Here is an 18,790-nt window from a genome sequence, read left to right as displayed (position 1 = left end):
AAATTCCTGATCAGAAATCCAGCAAACGGGGGCTTGCCATTATTTTCATAGAGAACTCTAGTGTCGTGAATCCTTAGTTCCCACTATTTGCCCTTGTAGTTTTCAAACTTGAAGCAGTAACCCAAGAAAGAAAGAAAGAAAGAAAGAAAGAAAGAAAGAAAGAAAGAAAGAAAGAAAGAAAGAAAGAAAGAAAGAAAGAAAGAAAGAAAGAAAGAAAGAAAGAAAGAAAGATGGTTTTTTTTGTGCCAGGAAAGCATTTGTGAGTCAGGATTTCATTGGACCTGTTCCAGGTAGTTGCAGCCTTGCTTATTCCATATTTCAGGCAAGGCAAATTCCAGACACTTTTGCAGGATGAATAAGGCAAGGATAGGCACAATTCTCTTCCTCTGTGCTTGAATGCTTCTAGTCATTCCAGCCCCAGTCCTGTCATGAAGCTTTCTTTCATTTCTGCTGCCACCATATCTGAATTCAACCACAGCACCACTGAACAAAAAGTACCCATGCCCATCCCTTTCCCAAATGTCCTAGCATACTCTTCCTCTTTGCTGCTGCTGTCATCACACCTGGATTTCAGGTACACTGGGATACCTACTCCTTCTCTCCCCCTCCATCATCCTTTTCTCCCTTACCTTGTTACTCCATACCACTGTTTTGATTTTTGCTATTGTTTCCTGATTTCAATGAATGAAATCCATATATAAATTGCTTTTTTAAAAAAAAAATGCTAGCATCTGTTGTTTTTTGTCATTCTGCATTATTATCATTGCTTTGTGTCTCCCATATCATTGGGTGTTATTTAATAATAATTTTCATATTTGTTAGACATTTCAGGAATCTTTTGAAGAAGACCGAGAGAACAAAAAGAAGAAATACACTAGCCCACAGAAAAATCGTTCAGATTCTAACGAGCAAAGGTTTGTGTTTATTCATAATTGAATGTATATATCATCTTCTTTATGCTCAGATGGTCTACTGTACACTCTGATTGAGTTAAATATAATTCATTTGCTGTATTTGATCTGCTCTGGTCACTAATTCAAATGTTGGTGTCTAGCAAGAATATTTTTTCATCTGTGCTGATGCATTTGATTGAGTGTTACAATCTTTACCAGCACAAGAAACTTTGAGAGAGCATTTGTGTTTATACAATGCTCTACCAGGCATACTGAATTCCTAGTCATTCTAACTGGTAGTGAAAATTTATTATATTTGCTATCTCTTTTTGATTCATGATTTTTCACAAAGCTTAAGTGTTCAACACATTATTTTTTGTGGGAGGGAAAAAGCTTATTGCTACATCTTATTGTTACATTTTAATGCTATGAACATTTTAGGTTGTTTGAAAATCCTCTTCTTCATTTTTTTGTTTTTGAATTTTAAATAGACCCAGAGAAAGAAAAAGAGATGATGGAAAATGGAGAGACTACGATAGATACTATGATAGGAATGACTTATACAGAGACAAATATGACTGGCGAAGGGGAAGAAGTAAGAGTCGTAGTAAAAGCAGAGGGTTAAGCCGAAGTCGGAGCCGCAGTAGAGGCAAAAGCAAAGACCAAGATGCAAACAAAGACAGAGATGTTGGCAGAAATATTGGTAAGTTGCTATTATATCCAAGTAAGACGTCATGTGAAAACAGATTTCAAAATGTGCGTGTGTGTATCACCAAATTCTGATAAATAATTAGAATTGATTTTAAAAATAGCTAGTGTCAGGCCTAGACAATAGATCAACACAGTAAGAGTTCAGGGTGTGATTACTTTATTGCAATTCTACCTATATTATAGTAATCCCCCCAAACTGTTTTCCTTCTCTTGGGAACTGATAAGGTTCCTTGGAGCCTGGAGAAGGGATCAGTCCTCAACCTCTTGCAACTGTACAGTGATTCAAGGCTAATTCCCAGCTTCAGTCCTCCTCCCTGTCTGGCTGTACATTTTCCAACAACATATGTACTGCTCAATAAGGTGCCTTAATGCAGGGAATTATTACATTTATTCTAAGGCCGTGATGGTGAACTTATGGCACACGTGCCACAAGTGGCACGCAGAGCCATTTGTCAGGGCATGCAAGACGATGCCCTGTCAGCTGGCCAGCATGCATGCGCGTGCTGGCCAACTGACTTCATCGTTCTTTTGAGGCCATTTTTCGCCCTCCTGATGCTTCCTTGAAGCCTCCAAAGCGCGAAAAACCGGGCCTACAAGCAAACCGGAAGTGACTTCTGGTTTGTCCGTAGGTTCGTTTTTCGTCCTCCAGAGCCTTCAGGGAAGCCGCCTGAAGGCTCCAGAGGTTGAAAATCGGCCCTAGGGACAAACTGGAAATCACCATTCCCGAATTTCCAGGTTCCCCGTAGGTCTGTTTTTTGCCCTCCTGGGGAAGCTCCTGAAGCTTCTGGAGGGCATTCGACGGGGGAGGGAGCTGTTTTCGCCCTTCCCGGGCTCCTAGAAAGCCTCTGGAGCTTGGGGAAGGCGAAAAAACCGCAGCAAAAGTGTGTGTGGGGAGTGTCCCTGATTTGCGCACATGCGCACCTGCTGGGAGAAGGTGCACATAGCATTATGGATGTGGCACGCCGGTGCACGACTCCCTCCCCCATGCTCCCCCCGGCAACCAAAAAAGGTTTGCCATCACTGTTCTAAGGTATATTCTGATAGATTGACGCCTTCTGTTATTCTTTGTCTCCTGCTGGATGTTGCTGTTCTGAATTATGCCTCTACTGAAAAAAGTGAATACATGTTACTTATTTCTAAATAATCTCTACTCCTATAAATTGCATTTATGTTACATAATAAAATGGTATTTTAGAAAAAATATTTAATAATTGAAATAATTTTTGTAAAGTCAGAGTTTTCTTTTCTGAAAAGAAATGTCAGAGAACCTAACTATACAGCTTTACTACCGTCAAAAGTGTGATTTTAGCAGTATTTCAAGATTTTACTTGAACAGTAATAAATTATTATACTGTAATATTAATTTTTATGCAGTCATGACATCTCAGAAGAACTGTGGAAGAGTGCAAATTTACCTAAACTTATTTTGAATTTTCAAACAGATCACAGAGAGCGAGCCAAATTCAAGTGTGAACGAAGTGACATGGACAGTTCGTACAACCCTGTGTCTTTGTCTTCCATGAACTCAGCCGAACAGTATTCCACCGGAGCCCAATGTATTCCTAGTGCTGTCACTGTGATTGCACCTGCTCACCATCCTGAAAACACAACAGAAAGCTGGTCAAATTACTATGGCAATCATTCCGCACCTAATTCATTTGGCAGGAATGTTCCACCAAAAAGGCGGTGTCGAGATTATGATGGTAACTGAGGCTTCTGCTTGTTCTACTTTTCGTTTTTCATGGCATTTTCAAAACTTGATATAAATGAGACTAGCATCATATAGATCAGGGGGCCCCAACCCCTTGGCCATGGCACATTCGGAACCAGATTTCATGAGTGGTGGGTCGGTGTGCATGTGCGTGCGTGCAGCTCAATTCGCGCAAGCAGCGGGCCAGTGCGCATGCACAGCTCAACTTGTGCAAGTTGAACTATGCACGTATGTATGTGCCCGCTGACCCACTGCTCACATGGCCTGGTTCCGCTCCCCACTCACCCACCCCCGCCGGGCTACCAAGCCACAAAGGTTGGAAACCACTGATATAGCTCATATGTATTTCATTCTATTTCGTTGACAGTTTTTGTACTTAATTGAGTAAGAAATGCCTGTTCCAAGTTTAAGAATCGTACACAAAACAACCTTAATGGGCGTAAAGCCATGCTATTGTTGCTTTGTTTGTTTTTTTTGTTTTTTCTGTCACGTGTCTCCCTGTGGGCCTAGATTACACAGCCACTCAAAAGGAGAAATAAGATGGGATAATGTCTCCCATTTGTCCTTTTTTTCTGAGATTGACTTGGAGAATACAAATAGGGACAAATAAAAAGGGTCCCATGTTGCCAATTCTCCATGCACAGTACTTCCAATCTGTACCCATAAATATGCTCTATGTCAGTGATGGCGAACCTATGGCACGCGTGCCACAGGTGAAACGCGGAGCCATTTGTCAGGGCACGCGAGGTGCTGCCCTGTCAGCTGGCCAGCGCGTATTCGGGTGCTGGCCAGCTGAGTTCACCTTTTTAAAAGCCATTTTTCGCCCTCCCCAGGCTCCAGAGGCTTTATAGGAGCCTGGGGAGGGCGAAAAGAGCCTCCCCCGCCCTCCAGAGGGCCTCCAGAGATTTCAGGGACCAGCCGGAGGCTTCCCTGACGCCTTTGGAGTGCTTAAAACAACCCTCCGAGCAAACCGGAAGTCACTTCCGGTTTGCTCGGAGGGTGGTTTTAAGCGTTCCAAAGGCTTCAGGAACCGTCCGGAGGCTTCCCTGACACTTTCGGAGCACTTAAAACGACCCTCCGAGCAAACGAAGTCACTTCCGGTTTGCTCGGAGGATCCTTTTGAGCGCTCCGAAGGCTTCAGGGAAGCCTCCGGACAGGCCCCGAAGCCTCCGGGGGGGCAGGGGAGGCTCTTTTCACCCTCCCCAGGCTCCTATAAAGCCTCTGGAGCCTGGGGAGGGCCAAAAAAACATGTAAAAATGGGGGGGGCGTTGTGCCCGCATGCGCACTGGGGGGGGCGCGCATTGCATTATGGGTGCAGCACGCCCGTACACGACCCCACTGCACTCTCCCCACTTGTGGCACGCGAGCCAAAAAAGGTTCACCGTTGCTGCTCTATGTTTTGATATTTACATCAAATAACATGTTAATGTCTTAATCTAAATATTATGGAGAAAGACATACAGTAGGCCGAAAACTCTTTTTTCAGAAGATTATCATTTGATGTTGTCTCCCTTCTTCTTTATTTATTCTAGAAAAATGGTTCCTTTAACGAGGAAAATATTCAAAAAGATTGCAGTTTTAGCAAGGTGATTTAAGACCAATGCTTATTTTCATGTGAAATGGACCATGCAATGTCATTGCCCATTGCAGTACATAACAAATGCTTTCATTTGTATAAATAGTCTTTAACAAAACCTCGAGTTTTTTGTATAATGAATGGGCACTACACAGTAAAATGAAAAAAGATCGTAAGCATTAGTTATCAGTTTAACAAATAATGATTCTAAGTGGCTTTCTTCCCCCCCCCCCCTTTTCTTAATAGAACGAGGATTTTGCGTACTTGGTGATCTTTGTCAGTTCGATCATGGAAATGACCCACTAGTTGTAGATGAAGTATCTCTGCCAAGCATGATTCCTTTCCCACCGCCACCTCCGGGACTTCCTCCTCCACCTGGAATGCTAATGCCCCCAACCCAAGGTCCAACCCACAACATGAGAATGCCAGGCCCACATTTACATCGGCCGCCGCCACTCGTTAGAATCCCCATACCAAGTAAGATATTTTATTGATTTATTGTAAAATAGTCAATTACGTGTAATAGTAACAATACTGAATGGGAACATAAGTACAGGTAGTCCTCAACTTACAATCCACAGAATTTCCATGGTTAAGCAAAATGGTTTTTAAGTGAGTCGTGGCCAATTTTATGACTTTTTTGGCATAGTTGTAAAGCGAATCATGCAGTTAAATGAATCACATGATTGTTAAAGCAAATTCGGCTTCTCTGATTGGCTTTGTCTGTCGGGAGCTGGCTGGGAAGGTTGCAAATGACAATCGCATGAGCAAAGGACGCTGCAACACTTGTAAATGTATATCAACTACCAAGCACCTGAATGTTGATCACGTGACCATGAAAATGCTGCAATGAGTACTGGTGGTAAAAAATACTTCCGGTGCCCTTGTAACTTCAAACGGTCAGAAAACAAATGATTATAAATTGAAGACTACCTGCACTTTAAAAACACCAAAAGACTATCTGGCTGGCTAGCTAGTTGTTTTATACACACATTACACACAGACACAGACACATAAACACACACACACACAGCCTGCAATGTTATGTATAAAATATTATAAGCCTGCGTTACTTTCATAACTATGTAATGTTTCAGCCACGCAAATAAATGTTGTCTCTCAATTGATATAAAAGTAGAACTCCTACAGATGATAAACAGATACAAGTATGATATTAAAGTCTAAGAGAAGATCTTGGAGCTTGATCGATATTTTATACTTATCAAAATCCTGGCTACATTTTGGGTCAGGGCTGCTACGAAAGAACAATAGACAAACAAAATAAATAATGATAGACATCAAGGGCATTATCTGTTTCTAGTAATCAATGTGAGGCCAACTAATACGGCTAAAGCTACTACAAAATTTAAAGTATAGTCTGAAGATATGAGAATTAAGCTTAAAAAACTGAGACTCTGGTAAAGAGTCTGTAGATAATGTCTGTAAAGGAAAAATATACTGCGAATAGCTCCCTTTAGAAATCGTTTTATTTCTAGAACCATGATCTAAGCTATCTGGGTGATGGATTGTTCACTTTCTCAAACATGGGGTATTATTAGATTTCCCATTCATTGCAGATACTGTAAGTGTGTCATTGGCCACTCACAAGGAGCACATGTATACTGATTTTCTTGGAGTTGTGTTAGGTAGCTAGTTTGGTCCAACATTTGATTTGATTTATGGAGAATATGAGTTAATTCCTACATTCCTACTACAAATGCCTTACTATATTCATGAAGGGACATCAGGTATAAAAATAGTTTAGGTGGCCTGACTGCCATTTCTGTTTTATTCCAGGACCTCCTTCATCTCAATCTAGTTTAATTAATAGCCGTGACCAGCCAGGAACAACTACAGTGCCCAGCCTTGCACCAATGGGGGCAAGGCTACCTCCTCCACTACCCCAAAGCCTACTGTATTCAGTATCAGAACGTAAGTAAATATTATTTTCTACGTCTCACATAATATATCCATGTTTATTAGCTGCAAATGGGAAATAATTGTCTCCCATTTCTCTAATGAGGGTCATGTTTTGCATGACAAAATATAGTTTACATCTGATGAAATGAACTGTAATCGTTAACATTAACAAGGCATAAGTTACTTGAAGGACTGCCTGTCTCTTCATCTGCCTAATTGATTCAGTCCTGCAAGGATGATCCATCCCAGTTCCTTCGCTTAAAGAATGTCATCTTTCAAGACCCTGGAAGCAAGAAAAATTAGAAGGTGCAGGAAAGGGAAGGGAAAAAAAGCAACTTTACATTATTTTCTTGTCTTGTGTGCTTGAAGCATCTCCATGTTTTCCAGCAATGTCTGGAACACCCATTTCCATCTATTCTAGATCAGCGGCCCCCAACTTTTTAAGCACCAGGACCGGTTCCGTGGAGAGAGATTTTTCTGTGGACCAGAGAGAGCATGGTTTCATGAGTTGCTTGCATCCCACAGATGGAGCTTCACTTGTTTGTGTGGACCGGTTATTGGCACGTGGCGGACTGGGGACCTCTGCTCCAAATCCGTGCCCTCCTTTAGGCATATTACAGAGATCTCAATCTGGGATGTTGATGCAAAAAATTAAGGGAATATGTTGCATTTCAACTCAAAAACATATCTTGCCAGACTTTTGAGCTTTAAACATTTTGCTGAAGTAGTTTTTAACTGATGAATGTGTTTGTTTTTATTGATGTGCTTTCATGTTTTAATAGAAAAAAGGGTCACCTTGTAACTGATCGTTAATTTATTTGAGAATGGCTTTATTTGGAAGACAGGATGTAATTTTATAAATTAAAATTCTTCGTTTTTAAATAAAAAGGAAATATCTTTCTCTCTCTCTCTCTCTCCCTCCCTCCCTCTCTCTTAATAGATACATATGAACCAGATGGCTATAATCCAGAAGCTCCTAGTATTACTAGTACTGGTAGATCTCAGTATCGACAGTTCTTTTCAAGGACTCCAATGCAGCGTCCAAATCTAATTGGCCTAACATCTGGTGAAATGGACACACATCCAAGAGGTGTGATCTCTTATATGAAAACATTGAGGGTTTGGAATATTGTGACATTGTAGAGAGGCTGAGAAAGTAACAGAAGGAGAATTACTCACAAACAACTAATACATAGGAGAAGATTTCATTAGTAATTCAACTTATAAATGGTAACTCAACCCAGACTGTGAAATATCTGGGAAGGAGGGATTAAAATATTCAGTCTGTGTAAAAGAACTAAATAAATGAGAACTAGAGATTACTATCAATTCCCAAGTTCATCCCTAATTCTTGCACTGGAACATTTTATTGAAATTTGTGATTCTTGCTTCCTCCATTATGCCAAACAGTCTAAGAAAACATTATAAACTTGTAGTTATTTCAGAAATAATTTGGTACCAGTGAATGGAATGAATAAGTGGTATGCAGTACAGAGTGTTTTTTCTCTTTAATCTTGTCATTAATGCTGCTTCTACATTCTCCAAGAATGTCACATTTGTTTGTTCAATTCATATATTTATATGGATTTCAGTGATGGGTTCCAGATCCCGTTGCAACCGATACGGGGCCGGGCGTCCACCACATACATATGCACAGCACGCGCACAGCGGGCGCATGCGTACTTACCGCCCGTGATGCTCCAGCTGGTGGGCGGAGCGTTGTGCAGGTGCCGTACGCTCCGTGCACGTAAGCCCCAATCGGCTCAAATACAGGTAAGGAGGGCAGGTAGGCCCTCCGGAGCACTGTACCGGAACGGTGCCTGGTGCTCCCAGCAGGCAACGGTACGCCCCATACCCCACCACTGATGGATTTATTCAGTTTGTAGCTCCTAAACATTTTAACTAGAATGATAAGCAAATAGATTGCTCGTAAGATAGGTAAAATAAACTCAAAAAGAAATTGACCAATTTTTTCAAAACTTTGTTTTAGTAAATTAAATGAACAAGCAATATTTATTTTTGGAGGCATTTTGTGCAAATTTTACTATTGCTACTTATATGCATTATCTCTTATAATTGGAATTGTTAACAATTTTCCAGTGTTGGATTTTCACTCAAATAATATTTCACAGAGGGAGAATAGTATCTCCAACAGATTTCCAATTTTGCCCTTTTTTCTGTTGTGGCGGATATAGAAGTTTCAATACAATATTAGCTTTATTTGTGTAAAGCATCCTCAGGGTGCCGTCGGCCAGACAGTGTCGGCTGGTGACCCCCAGGGGGAGAGCCTTCTCTGTGGGAGCGCCTTCCCTCTGGAATGAGCTGCCCTCGGAGCTTCGCATAATCCTTGACCTCCGGTCCTTCCGACGCGCCCTAAAAAGTTGGCTTTTCCAGCAAGCCGGCCTGGCCTGTTAATTTTAACTTATTTTAAATGTATTGTCTTTTAAATTCGGTTTGTTTTTTTGGATATGGATTTAATTTTTTTTTTTAACTTTTGGGATGTGTGTTTTTTAATGTTGTACGCCGCCCTGAGTCCTTTTGGAGAAGGGCGGCATATAAATCCAAATAAACAAACAAACAATTCCTACAGAAGAAATGTATGGCAGTAATGATGTGCTTCAAGTATATTGATCTTTTCTTCTAGCTGCTAATATTATCATACAGACCGAACCTCCAATTGGAATTGCAAGTAACAACAGTAATGTATCCAGAGTGGTGCTTGAGCCAGACAACAGGAAGAGAATTTTGAATACTATAGAAGGACCATCTCCAAAGAAACCGTGGATTGGAAAGTAAGGACATGTGTTGCTAATTAATTACATAATTGAATCAAAATCAGACATATTACATTAAAAAAAACCTATGGGATCTGAAAATCAGGAATTGTTATGAACATTTTAGCCTAATTTAATGAAATTAATGTTTAAACCGGGGTATATTAGAGATTCTCAGTCATCCAGATCATTGTTGTCCCAAAGGTTCCTTTTCAGGAGGCAACTGGACTTTCTGGTTTTTCTTCTCATCCAAGAAGCTTCTTCAGCTCTAACTGGATGGTGGGGAATGGAAGTATTTGTATTCCTTGCAGACAGCTGTCATTTGCATTCTTTTAGAAAGTCGTTGAGCCCACTTGGAGGTTTGTCTGTGTCCTCAGGGTCACCTGAGAAGTGCGAATGGGTATGGAGTCTTCTTGGCTGCAGGATGTTTTCTGCCTTGTGAAGACAGGGGCAGTCTGTTGAGATTGGGCGTTGGTACTTACCTGATACACTCATTCTCACTGTAGGTGGAGACAACAGTCACGTAGAGTTTACTCTGTCCAGTAACCAATAGGCTGAGTCTACAGATTATAAAGCCTCCCTCCTTGCTGCTCTTCCCCAGCTTTTAGACAAAGATATGATGTAGACTGACATGTAGTTGATATGGAAAAGGAGAATAAAGGGAAGCCAAGAAAAGGGCCGGGGGGGGGGGGAGGACTGACCTAATCCTAATGAAGGAGAACCTTGACCGGAACAGGGCGGAGGTGACTGCTGTCTCCACCTGCAGTGAGAGTGAGCGTATCAGGTAAGTACCAACGCCCATTCTCCACGATTGGTGGAGACAGCAGTCACGTAGGGACATACCCAAGCTAGTCCCTAATTAAGGGAGGGATCCGGTCCCCTTGAAAGAGGAGTCGGAGAATGGACTTGCTGTAAAACCCTCACTTCCAAAGGCAGCTTCAGCCGAAGCAAACCGGTCTATCTTGTAATGATGGATAAAGGAATGGGAGAAGTCCAAGTGGCTGCCCTACAAATCTCCTCCACTGATGCCTGAGTAGCCCAGGCAGCTGACGTGGCCGCACTATGAGTGGAATGAGTGGTTGTACCCTGTGGAGGAATGAGATCATTAGCTCTGTAAACTTTAGAGATACAGGCTCTAAGCCAGCACCTATGGTGGAAGAGAAGACTTTAGAACCCCGGGAAGCTGGCTGAAAAGAGACTAGCAAGACTTCAGAACGCCTGAACATAGCTGAGCGTTTGATATAGATACGTAAAGCCCTGCAAACGTCTACGGAATGCACTTTTTTTCTAACCCATGAGAAGGATTGGGACAAAAATTAGGGAGAATCAGTTCCTGAACCTTATGAAAGCCTGAGTTAACTTTGGGAATAAATGTCGGATCTAGACGGAGAACGGCCCTATCTGCATGAAATATACAAAGGTTGCTTCTAATTGACAGTGCTGCGATTTCGGAGATTTGTCTTGCCGACATCACTGCGATCAGAAAACAGACCTTGAATGTGAGATGTTGAAGTGATATGGTCCGCAATGGCTCGAATGAAGCCCTGGTCAGAAAGTCTAAAACTTTGGTGAAGTCCCAGGTTGGATATCTGTGAACAGTCAGAGGACGAATATTGGTCGCTCCATGGAAAAACCGACGTATATATGGCAGATGCGAAATGGGCTCACCTGTCGGTAGAGTCAAGACTGTAGAGAGGGCCATCACCTGACGCCTTAACGTGTTTGGCGAAAGACCTTTGGTGTGGCCCTGTTGGAAAAATCTAGCACATTAGCCAGAGAGGCAGACAAGGGAAGAATGTTAGAAGAAGAACACCACTTGGTAAATGCTGTCCAGGTTACGTCATATATTTGAGTCGTGGAGGGCGGCGCGAGGCTTGAATGGTTAGAATGACACTGTCCGACAGCCCATCCGCTCTCAGCGCCTGCCGCTCAACCTCCACATGGTTAGATGTAACCAATGTGGGTCTGGATGCTGGATCGAGCCTTGTGAGAGGGACAGTCTGTGTGGTGGAATGCGCCAGGGGGGTGTTACAGATAACGTTATTAAGTTCCCAAACCATGGCCGGCGGGCCCAATGTGGTGCCAGAAGGAGAATTTCCGCCTCCTCGTCTAGCATTTTCCGTACCACCCACTGTATTAGTGGCAGAGGAGGGAATGTGTACAGAAGGCCCGGGGGCCACGGGCACCGCAAAACATTCACCCCCTCTGCTCCTGGGGACGCATACCTGGTGAAGTACTGTGGGAAAATGGCGTTTTCCCTTGAGGCGAAGAGGTCGAGTACCGGTCTCCCGTATCTGCGGGATATCTCCTGGAAGAGGTTGCATGAGATGCTCCACTCGCCCTGGTCATCCTGAGTGCAACTTAGCCAGTCGGCCTGAACATTGTTGACACCCGAGATGTGGTCTGCCCTGAGGGAGAGAAGGTGGGCTTCCGCCCAACAGCCACGGCTCCCTCATTAGCGGTTCAGACCTGGTGCCCACTTGTTGATTTACGTGCACCTTCGCGGTGATGTCCGTGAGGATTAAGACATAGGTGTTGCGCACTGTGTTTTGGAACCTCTGAAGGGCTAGATGAATGGTCCGCAGTTCCAGCCAATTGATGGTGTTGGCAAGATCAGCCTGTGACCACAGTCCCTGAGCCATCTCTGACCGAAGGTGGCCCCCCCACCCCATCAGGCTGGCGTTGGTGGTGATAGTTAAACAAACCGGCTCTCGAAAGAGAGTCCCTTGAGTCAATGCTGGGGAAAGCCACCACCTGGGACTTCCTCACACGTGCGGGGGTGCAAACCTGTTGCAGAGAACAGCTGATGTCCTTCTTCTGGTACGGTAGCAGGTACCACTGCAGGCAACGGTTATGGAGGCGCGCCCATGGCACGTTGGAGAAGCAGGACACCATTTTTCCCAAGAGACTAGACAACTGGAGAAGTTGGACTCTGTGACGTCACCGGATTGTCTTGGCAAGCTCCTGTAGGCTGTTCCGCCAATTTGTTGAGAGGAACACTTTGCCCTGCACAGTGTCTATTAGAGCTCTCAGATGAAGGATGCGGGTGTCTGGGCTAATCTTGAGCGGAGGTGGGCAGTCACCACCGCTAGCACTTTTGTGAATACCCTTGGGTATTCAGAAAAGAGCCGGTTTGAACAATCCCACAAAGGCTGTTGGTTGGGCCAGATCCTCAGAGAGGTCAGAATCTCTGGGGGGCTGCTCATCCTCATCCTTTGCTGTGGCAGACCTAGAAGTCGAAGGATCAGCAGTATCCTTACTAGAAGAGTGTTTCTTTTTACTCTTGGATTTCGACCCACCCCACCCCCGATTTAGATTGAGAACTGTGGCTAGAGGATCTCTTACGTTTGAGGCCCGCAGCCTTCGCCTTTTCAATGGCAGAAGAGAGAATGGCAGCTACATCAGGGGTACTAGCAGGAGTAGTAGCAGGGGTTGGTTCAAACCCCAAAAATCCTGGGGAAGAGGAAGCCTGAACTGCCACCGGCGAAGGGCCTGCATCCTCTAAGGAGTTATCCTCACTTTGAGGAGAATCAAAAAACCCTGTATCGTCCTCTATTTTGAGAAGGAGAACCAGAATCAGAAAGGGAATCCTCTGAATCAGAAGAAAGACGCATAGGTCGGGGGCTACAAGGAGAGACAGGGATCACCTGGAATGGATGAGGGCTCTCTCTGCCATTCTGTGTGCGCTTGCTGGGAACTGTCTTGTGCAATGAAGACTTGAGCTGCCCTTTCCCCCCCCTTTTTTTTTTTTTGCTGTGCCTTAGGAATCTTTGCAGGGAGCTCCTCAGATGCCACCCTTTTTCTAGAGGTCTGAGCTGATGAAGAGCCAGCAGTAGGGGTCTCTGGTGGAGAGGTCTGTGGGGAGGTTACTGCCCCATCTCCTGTACTGGAAGCCATCATTAGAAGTTAAGCAGAAACAGCCACCCTCAAGGTAAATGCTGTAAAAGAGCGCCGTTACCAACCGTTGGCTTCAAAATTGCGTCTGCTGCTCTTCGCGCCAAAATCAACTGTCAGTACTCTCTGCTGGCTTGAAACCGTGCCTGCTGCAATCTCTGAGGGAAACAGCGATCTTCCTGAGAGCTTTGCAGCCCCAGCGCTGTGTTCCTGACAACAACCACAGGGTTACCACTCTTGGGCTTGTCACCGGGGCAACCTCCAGCAATCCGCTCAAAAAAGAAGTGTCGGAGCCGCTCTGCTGCCTAATACAAGCTTCCGATGATCGCTGACAAGAAAAATGCCTCCATCGCTTTAAAACAGCTGTCCCAGCTGCGCAGCTAGCTCTGCGGCGAGGGACAAAGCTCCTTGCTTAATATACACACTCCCCCTGCCTGCAAGATCTTAAGAAATGGCAGGGGTTGAAATATGGAAGTTTTAGAAATAGCCAATCAGTAAGAAAGAACAATATAATAAGAGAAATAAAACTACACGTCCAGCCCAGAACTGGCTAAGTCTAAAAACGGGGGAGGAGCAGCAAGGAGGAAGGCTTTATAATCTGTAGACTCAGCCTTTTGGTTACTGGACAGAGTGAACCCTACGTGACTGCTGTCTACACCAATCGTGGAGAAAGAGTCTGTGTTGTCTGCAGCTCAAACTGAAGTGCAAATGGTTCCTGTAGTCTGCAAGTTTTCTGGAAATCATTCATACTCCTATACCCCACCATTCCCCATCATCAAGTCAGAGCTTTAAAAGTTTATTGGATGAGAAGTGAAATGTCTTCAAAAGAGGAAAAGCAAGAAAGCCCAGTTGCCTCCTGAAAAAGCACCTTTGGGACAGGGTATATTGGGTTATATATTGCTGTCTATTTGATTTTTATGCCGCTTTTTATTGTTTTTATAAATAATGAAAGGCGGTTAAATGTATACTACTCCTTCTTTCTTCTATTTTCCACATAACAATCACCACCACCAGTCTGTGTGGGCTCTTGGGGCCAGGTTCAGCCAGCCAGCTTTCATGCCTAAGGCGGGACTAGAATTCATAATCTCTTGGTTTCCAAACCAGCACCTTCATCACTACACTGCACTGATTCTTATTTTAAGTTATGGAAAGCCTGTGGATAGTTCAGCCATGTTCTGCTAAATGTAAACTCTGAATATGGCAAATCCTCTGCCTGCAGTTTTACCACCAGCCTGTTAGAATTATTCCATGAATACTCTTGGCATTATTTTAATTCTTATATTAAGAGGCTTTAAAAATAAAAGATTGTTGTTTTGCATAAATTAATTTTTTAAAATTAGTTAATTTAAAAATTTGAATAATATGAAGCCTTATTTTCTTTCTTTTTCCTCAGACAAACTAATAACCAAAATAAGCCAGGGTTCCTGAAGAAAAGCCAGTATACGAATACTAAATTGGAAGTTCGTAAAATACCACCAGAACTGAACAATATTACTCAATTGAATGAACATTTCAGCAAATTTGGAACAATTGTTAACATTCAGGTAAAATTAAACACTTACTTATGTACATTTATATACAGCAAAAGCTGATGGGTTTAAAATTGTATGGAGTTTGTCTGTGGATAGCATTCGGAGAAATTTTGCAGCAGTACAAACTATTGGCTAAGGAAACAAAGTGCCTTAGGAAGTGGTATTCATCCATTTCTCAAACATCAGGAGACAGACTTTGATCAGTGACATTGCAGTTATACTTCTCATTCTGTATTATATAGTGAAATGGACAATCTTATGTTAAGAATGATAAGAGTACATTTTTTCTGTAAAATGTTGGATGGTGGCACAATTAAATTTATTTCCAAGTTGATATGAAAAATTACTTTTTCAATGTTTAGAGGGAAAACACTAAAGCAGTGATGCTTTATTACTGTAACTGCCAATATGGTGTTCTGTTGCAAGAACTTTCAGTTCTTCACTCAAAATTGCTTGAGTGCTTGTTTTTAGCACATTCTTATTGTGTCACCTTATGGCATTATATGCAAATGGCATCAATTTAGAATTCCTATACTTCAGTGTTGATGAAAAAGCGGGCAGCTAATGCTTAAAAACTGTTGCAAAGAATTTTGTAAAAGTGTTTTACCAGAAATGATAGCTCCGCAGTAAATTACAACTAGTAATTATGGCTTAGACATTTTATTGCTATGTGATTAGACTTTGCAGATAAAAGAATTGAATTTTTGTCCCTTAGGTTGCCTTTAAGAATGATCCTGAAGCTGCTCTAATTCAGTATTTAACGAATGATGAAGCCAGAAAAGCTATTTCTAGCACAGAGGCAGTGTTGAAGAATCGGTTTATACGAGTATTGTGGCACCGGGAAAGCAACGAGCAGCAGCCCTTGCAACAGCAGCAACCATCACAGCCGCAGCCACCGCAGCTGCAGCAGCTGCAGCTGCCACCAACACCACCTCTTCATCAACTGCATGTGCAGCCACAGGGTCTGGCACAGCATCCACCTGTTACAGTGCACAGCAGTATGCCAAAGGTGTAGTATTCTACTGTAACTTTAGTTCTTTGATCTTCCCAAATTCTGATCTTTGTGCTCTATTGATGATGGTTCAAAAAGATGAATGCATACTAACATTTTTCTGTTTAATGTGCATTCCTGCAGGTGGCTAAACCATTAACTGCAGGTGCCTATGTCTTTAACAAGGTTCCAGTTAAACATCGACTTGGAACAACCAGTGGAAATCAGCCAGATTCTCAACATGTATTACTTAACCAGTCCAATGCTATTACAGAGGATGTTCAGGTAAGAGAAGTGAATATGAAGACTTTCTGATCTCAGGACAAACTACTACAAATGTAATCATGAACTATATTAATTACAAGCAATGATATTTTTAAAAAGACTGAGCAATTATATTAGTTGAAAAACTGACATAACGAAAAGAGATTTAAGAATCTTTTAAATGAAGATCTTATTTTTATTTTTAATATTTGTTTCCTAATATTGCTTCTATCTGTACAATTTTAATGGAAAATAAAATTACCGTGTTTCCCTGAAAATAAGACAGGGTCTTATTTTCTTTTTATCTCCAAAATATGGCCTTGGCCTTATTATTGGAAGGGCGGGTATTGTTTTGTGGCAGGTGGGGTGGGTGAGAAGCGAGATACACATCTTACCTTTCCAGCTCTGCCGCATTTCTCGCCGTTGTGTCCAGGAAAACACATTGTAAAAAAAAAACTCCTCATGAGTTCAAACATCTCGAACTCACGAGGTCTTTTTACAAAGTGTTTCCCTGGACACACCTGCAAGGAACGCGACGGAGCTGGAAAGGTAAGATGCGCTGGGGTGCAATTTGGAGATTGGCAGGTGGGGCAGGCGCAGAGGCTTCTGCAACCTGCCCATTCCGGTCAGAACAGCAAATCTCCACTACTTGACGAAGCACGAGGCAGTGGAAACCAAGCACCTTCCTATTCCTCGAAAGCAGCTTCGCCCAGGTGCTGGTGCGGGGACTGGTGATGGCCGTGTCCACCAGCCAGCGTGAGGATGTTGGTGGTGTCCGACCTGCTGCAAGCCTGGCGGATGGAGGCACTGAGATTGGCCACTGGTGGCCGCCATCTGCTTCATCATCAGCGCCACGTGCTGGTGCTGCTGCAGAGCCGCCTGGAGATCCAAGCCCAGCAGCAGCAAATGCTCGGGAGAAGGTGGCATGAATTCCCCCAGCAGCCTGGATAGGGGAGGGCGACAGGTGGCTCTCTAAGGCAGCTGCCCCGTGCATGCCTGCGCCGCTGCTGCTGCTGCTCCACAAATTGAAACGGTGGTTGGCCTCCTGAATAACTGCAGGCGGGAGGCGCTGTGTTCAGGCCCAAAGCGACCATCAAAGTGTGAGACTGGTGCAGGGGCTGCTGAAGAATCCATGGATTGGCTAGTCCTGGCTTAATTGTGGAGTGCCGCCGCAGGCGGAATGGAAACTGCCATAGCCTTCCCCGGACAAGATCAGGTTCATGGCAGAGTTGTTTTAGTAGGGGGGGGGGGGGCTTATTTTAGCCAATGTCCTGAAAAGCCTGATTGGGCTTAGTATCAGGACGTGTCCTATTTTCGGGGAAACAAGGTAGATGTTTTAAATTTTTGTTCTTTTAAAATTATGAATATATTTATATATTCTCCAAACTCTGTGAAGGTTTTTTTTTGTATTGCTTTGTTTGCTTTTCCATCGTTTCTATGTTGGGTTGGTTATTACATTTTCTATTTTCAGAGGTTTTTGATTATTATATGTTGCATCTTGGTTTCAAGAGTTTTGTTCCAAGATTGAAACAAAGTGCCATTTTGAACAGTGTTCCAAACATGCTAAATCCTATGCTTTCATTTTTGGTTTACTGGTTTGTTTTTATTTAAAGTTGACTTGTATACTGATTTTGCATATTTAGCTTTGGCAGTTTAAACATTGACTTATACCAGAAGGGTATTAAAACTTTCCTTTGGAGGTGGTTTGCAAAATATAGTACATTTCCAGATTGTGCTTGTGTGACTTTTTGAGAGAAGTTGGCTAGATGAAGAAGCCCCTCTCACATTTGTAATAAAAGAGAGTGTCTGAGATTGTTTTTTATTATTGTTGTTGTTGTTTGATGTCATCACTGAGATCTGGTGAAGTAAACAGAATTGGTTGTTGATTCCTCCTAAGCAATGGGGCTGTTGTACTAATCCCTCTTCCTACTTTTGTTAATGTCAGACACAAATAGAGCACATGGATTTTGTTTCACATTCCTGTTCTCTATAATTGAAATATCTTAATTTTTTAAAAATTCTTAATTTGCTGAAACAGAATACTCAAAGCATTTTGGATGTGTTCCATTGGACTGTTTTTCCCCAAGTTCAAAACAGTATTTTTTCCCATTGGGTGGACTTTTGTACTAAAAGAATTGCTATGTTAATGTCTATAATTACCTACAATGCATGTAAGCTTTGTGAATAATAAATATATATGTACAATGTATAATTGCAATAATAATGCAACCAGATTTTGTCCTTGGGCAACGCTATGACCTCCCCACTATCATGGACATAAAAAAATTTCATCAGATTGCCTTACCCAGCAACATAAGATGCTTATTGCCAATAAGATCAGCAAGCATTCAAAGCATGACAGCAGCTGGACAAGTCCAGAGAAAATCAAGTGGTAGAAGCTACAAGATGGCCATCACATTTCCTCCTATCACCACATGCTCAATTGATGCCACATGGACTGCTCCCCTCAAGCCCATTACCATTTTTGCAAGAATACCCCTTGACACTATGAGATTAAGTTGTC

General features: G+C 42.8%; 1 protein-coding gene across 2 annotated transcripts in view; it reads left to right on the top strand.

Annotated features, from left to right (window-relative positions):
• The window catches only part of RBM27 (RNA binding motif protein 27), a 39,772-nt gene that overhangs the window by 13,055 nt on the left and 7,927 nt on the right, over positions 1-18,790 (top strand). For both annotated transcript variants that reach the window (XM_081936006.1, XM_081936005.1), the window contains 10 exons: positions 823-914; positions 1,385-1,596; positions 3,047-3,307; positions 5,138-5,368; positions 6,689-6,823; positions 7,752-7,901; positions 9,456-9,603; positions 14,873-15,023; positions 15,727-16,020; positions 16,147-16,287. In XM_081936006.1, the coding sequence (XP_081792132.1) occupies positions 823-914; positions 1,385-1,596; positions 3,047-3,307; positions 5,138-5,368; positions 6,689-6,823; positions 7,752-7,901; positions 9,456-9,603; positions 14,873-15,023; positions 15,727-16,020; positions 16,147-16,287 (1,815 nt within the window). The remainder of the gene's footprint in view (positions 1-822; positions 915-1,384; positions 1,597-3,046; positions 3,308-5,137; positions 5,369-6,688; positions 6,824-7,751; positions 7,902-9,455; positions 9,604-14,872; positions 15,024-15,726; positions 16,021-16,146; positions 16,288-18,790) is intronic.

This window comes from Natrix helvetica (assembly GCF_964273705.1).
Source record: "Natrix helvetica genome assembly, chromosome: 1".
Classification (NCBI taxonomy): domain Eukaryota; kingdom Metazoa; phylum Chordata; class Lepidosauria; order Squamata; family Natricidae; genus Natrix; species Natrix helvetica.
Note: the sequence above shows the minus strand (reverse complement) of the source record. Positions and strands in the feature narration are given on the sequence as shown.